Source organism: Dioscorea cayenensis, chromosome 15, assembly GCF_009730915.1.
Source record: "Dioscorea cayenensis subsp. rotundata cultivar TDr96_F1 chromosome 15, TDr96_F1_v2_PseudoChromosome.rev07_lg8_w22 25.fasta, whole genome shotgun sequence".
Lineage (NCBI taxonomy): Eukaryota > Viridiplantae > Streptophyta > Magnoliopsida > Dioscoreales > Dioscoreaceae > Dioscorea > Dioscorea cayenensis.
The window spans coordinates 16,103,569-16,108,079 of record NC_052485.1 but is presented as its reverse complement, the minus strand read 5'-3'; the positions used below and the strand labels follow the sequence as shown (position 1 = coordinate 16,108,079).

The 4,511-nt window shown below is 41.6% G+C and overlaps 1 protein-coding gene across 1 annotated transcript; it reads right to left on the bottom strand.

Moving 5' to 3' along the window:
- Nucleotides 1-3,158: 3,158 nt before the first annotated feature.
- On the bottom strand, nt 3,159-4,511 carry LOC120277732. Its single transcript, XM_039284582.1, has 2 exons — nt 3,923-4,511; nt 3,159-3,709 (listed from the first exon to the last, which is right to left on the bottom strand). The coding sequence occupies exons 1-2, from the start codon at nt 4,509-4,511 to the stop codon at nt 3,159-3,161; spliced, it is 1,140 nt and encodes a 379-aa protein (XP_039140516.1).

The following is a 4,511-nucleotide window of genomic DNA, read 5'->3' as shown; positions in this document are numbered from 1 at the left end:
GCTTCTCAAAACTCTAATGAAAAGCACTTGTTAAGAGAGGAAGAAGAGATCTTCAAGTTTCTTCTTGATTCAAGGCAAGGGATGATGGGTTTCAGAAGTGGGGATGAAGGTTCTAGAGGAGGAGGAAAGTGGAAGAGAAAAGGTCTCAAGGAAAGGTGTAAAAAGAATGAGAAAAAGATGAGAAAAAGGGCTTTTAGACCATAAATTCACGCCCCATACTGACCCCATATGGCCCGTATGAAATAGTTTAAAGTTTTTAGAATTTTCATATCAGGGTTTATCCAGCCCGTATGGACCCCGGTATGCCCATTCAGCCTATATTAAAATGGTTCTAAACAACTCAATTGGTGTCCGATTGACCTCATTTTTGTTTCTAATGACTTGGGACACTCTTAAGCAATCTCCCACATGAAAATTACTCAAGGAAACACATTAAAACATGAGGGAAATGAAAAATATACATATATATATATATATATGAAAAAGTAGAATTACCACATCCTGCCCCCCTTAAAGAAATTTCGACCCCGAAATTTTACATACCTCTAGTTTCAAATAAAAGGGGATATTAACTCTTCAGTACTTCTTCTGGTTCGCAAGTTACCTCTTCTACAACATCATTCCTCCAAAGCACTTTTACCATAGGTATGTTCTTTCGCCGAAGAGTTTTCACTTGGTGATCCAAAATCTTCACCGATTGCACTTCAAACTTCAAATCTTCTCTAAACTCTGCTGGTGGTGCTTCAATATAATTAGAAGGGTCGGGGATATACTTCTTCAACATGGAGACATGGAACACATTATGAATCTTCTACAACTCAGGCGGTAACTCTAATCGATATGCTACCGGTCCAATCCTCTCTAGGATAAAAAATGGACCTATATATCGTGGATTCAACTTTCCTGGACCTCAAAACTGAATTACCACTTTCCATGGGGAGATTTTCAAAAATACTCTATCCCCAACCTCAAACTCCAAGAATCTTCTACGGTTGTCAGCATAGCTCTTTTGCCTGTCTTGAGCTGCTTTCAATCTATCTTTAATCACTTTCACTTTCTCAATCGTTCGATCAATCAATTCCACAATTTGAAGCTTCCTTTCTCCCACTTCATCCCAACAAAGAGGTGTCCTACACTTCCTTCCATACCAAGTTTCATATGGAACCATACCAGTGCTTGTTTGAAAGCTATTGTTATAGGCGAACTCCACCAATGCTAGGTGTTGATCCCAACTCCCTAAGAAATCTATAACAGAAGCTCTTAACATGTCCTCAAGAGTCTAAATGGTCCTTTCAGACATACCATCCATCTGAGGATGATAAGCAGTGCTAAACTTTAAACTTATGCCTAGAGCCTCCTGAAACCTTGGCCAAAAACGAGAAGTGAATCAGGGGTCTCGATCTGAAACTATAGAGACTAGACCCCATGCAACTTCGCTATTTCATCAATGTACAACTTTGCCAATTTCTCTAAAGAGTACTTAGTATGCACTGCTAAGAAATGTGCTGACTTTGTCAATCTATCCACTATCACCCACACTGCATCAAAACCTCGAGGTGTTCGTGGTATACCAACCACAAAATCCATTGTTATATGCTCCAACTTCCATTCTGGTATTGGAAGAGGTTGCAATAGTCTTGAAGGTCTCTGGTGCTCCGCCTTGACCTGTTGACACACTAGGCACTTAGCCGCAAACTCTGCTATCTCTCTTTTCATTCCTAACCACCAATAATTCTCCGTAATTGTCCTGTACATCTTGGTACTTCCTGGATAAAGTATATAAGCTAAAAATTGAGCTTCTTCCAAAATAGCTTTACTGAGCTCTGGATTTGTCGGAACACAAACACGACCTCGAAACTCTACGAGTCCATCTTCTCTCAACCTGAACTCACTAGTCTCTCCTGCTTGCAACTTTTGTATTTCTTGTACCAATTCTTCATCATTACAATGAAGTTCCTTAATACGCTCAAACAGTGAAGGTCTCACTATAAAACTGGCCACTAATGCTCCACTATTTTCAATATCAAGTTCTAATCTCAAACTCTTCATTGCTGAAAGTAGTTGCACATAGGACACTCTCAAAGATGATACTGAAGTATACTTCCTACTCAAAGCATCAGCTACCACATTGGCTTTTCCTGGATGATAGTTTTTGATCAAATCATAATCCTTTATTAATTCCAACCATCGTCGTTGCCTCAAATTCAATTCTTCCCGAGTGAAGAGATACTTCAAGCTTTTGTGGTCTGTGAAAATCTGACACCTTTCTCCAAAAAGATAATGCCTCTAAATCTTCAAAGCAAAAACCACCGCTGCCAACTCCAAATCGTGGGTGGGGTAATTCAACTCATGCTACTTCAACTGCCTAGAAGCATAGGCCACTACCTTCCTTTCTTGCATTAACACACAACCTAAACCTTGCCAAGAAGCATCACTGAAGGCTACCAACTCTTTCCCATTTTCTGGCAAAGTAAGTACTGGGACTGAAGTCAAGCGATCCTTCAATGTCTGAAAGCTCTTTTCACACTCATCATTTGAAGAGAACTTCACTTCTTTGCGAGTTAACTTCGACAATGGTATGGCAATTGTAGAAAGCCCTTCCACAAATCTCCTATAATAACCAGCAAGTCCAAGAAAACTTCGAACTTTTGTGATATTCTTCGGTCTTTCCCAATTAACAATGGCTTCCATCTTCTTTAGATCCACAAAGATCCCTTCTCCTGACACCACATGCCCAAGAAATCCTACTTCATAGAGCCAAAACTTACACTTGGAGAACTTAGCAAACAACTGGTCCTCCAGGAGGGTTTTCAAAACAACTCTCAAATATTGAGGATGCCCCTCATTTGAAGGTGAATAGATTAAAATTCCATTGATGAACACAATGACAAACTTGTCCAAATAAGGCCTGAACACCCTATTCATCAAATCCATAAAAGCTGCAGGAGCATTAGCCAGACCAAATGGCATCACCAAAAACTTATAATGCCATAACGGGTCCGAAAAGCTATCTTTGGAACATCCTCTGACTTAATCTTCAACTAATGATACCTAGATCGCAAGTCAATCTTAGAGAATACCTTTGCTCCCTTCAACTGATCAAACTGATCATTGATTCTCAGCAATGGGTACTTATTCTTGATTGTCACTCAATTCAATCATCGGTAGTCAATGCATAACCTCAAAGTTCCATCCTTCTTCTTTACAAAGAGAACTGGTGCACCCCAAGGTGATACACTTGGTCGTATAAAACCTTTGTCTACCAGATATTGCAACTGTGTCTTCCACTCTCTTAGCTCTGCTGGCGCCATCCTGTAGGAAGGTATAGAAATAGGAGCCGTACCAGGTAGTAAGTCTATAGCAAACTCTATCTCTCTGTCTTGTGGTAAACCTAGTAGTTCTTCAGGGAAAGCATCTGGAAAATCCATCACCATTGGCATCTCTTCTAAAGTTGGCTCCTTAACTCTTGTGTCCACCACATGAGCCAAAAACACAAGGCAATTCTTACTCACTAGCCTTCTAGCATCCAAGAATGTAATCAAACATGAAGAAAAAGTTCTTATCTCACCCTTTAACACCACTGTAGGTCCTGAGGACCCAGGAAAAGTCACTTCCTTCTTGAAACAATTAATGGAAGCATGATGCCTATCCATCCCATCCATACCAAGGATGGAATCAAAATCCTTGATCCCAAAGGAATCAAGTCTGCCTTCAACACCACTCTACTAACTATCACAGGGCATTCCCTAAACACCAAACTCTTGACTACCTCCTCACCAAGAGGGGTTTGTATCAAGAACTCACACCCTAAGGGAGAAGGAGTATTATCGGCATGACATGCAAATGCAGTGCTAATAAAAGAACGCTTTGACCCAGAATCAATCATTGTAGAAGAGTCATGCTGAAAAAATGGATAATGTACCTGTGATCACATTAGGCCTACACTCAACCTCTTCTTCTGTCATGGCAAAAACTTGTGTCTGGGCTCTAGTCTGTGGTCGCTGGGGACCTGGCTGTGATGTGTTGCTGGCAGCTCCCGACTTGGTAGTAGCTGGAGTAGATATTACTGGCTGTGGATCCTTGGAGTGATTAGGACGGCCATGAGATGACGGTGCAGATCCACCCCGTCTTAGCTCTGGACATGCTGATCTCAAGTGTCCAGTCTGACCACATTGGAAGCATTTGAGAGGCGTCTGACACTGCCCTTTGTGGGACTTCCCACAGTTCCAACACTTGAAACTTGTTTCTGGACCTTTGACACTAAGAGCACTGTCAGAATGTGAGAATCTCTGTTGGTCACCGCTCTGAGATGGTGGAGGTCTAGCAGGGCCTGAAGCAGGAGTGCCCCTACAGGAACCATCACTCCTGCTCTTCTTGGAAGGGTGGCCCATCTCCATGCTTCTTTTCTTAGCAATGTTCTCTCGAACTCTGTTGCCTTCTCTAACCAACTGCTCTGCCCTTAAAGCTGAATCTACCACCTCCTTGAAGTTTTGCTTGCTTGTGACTGTCAT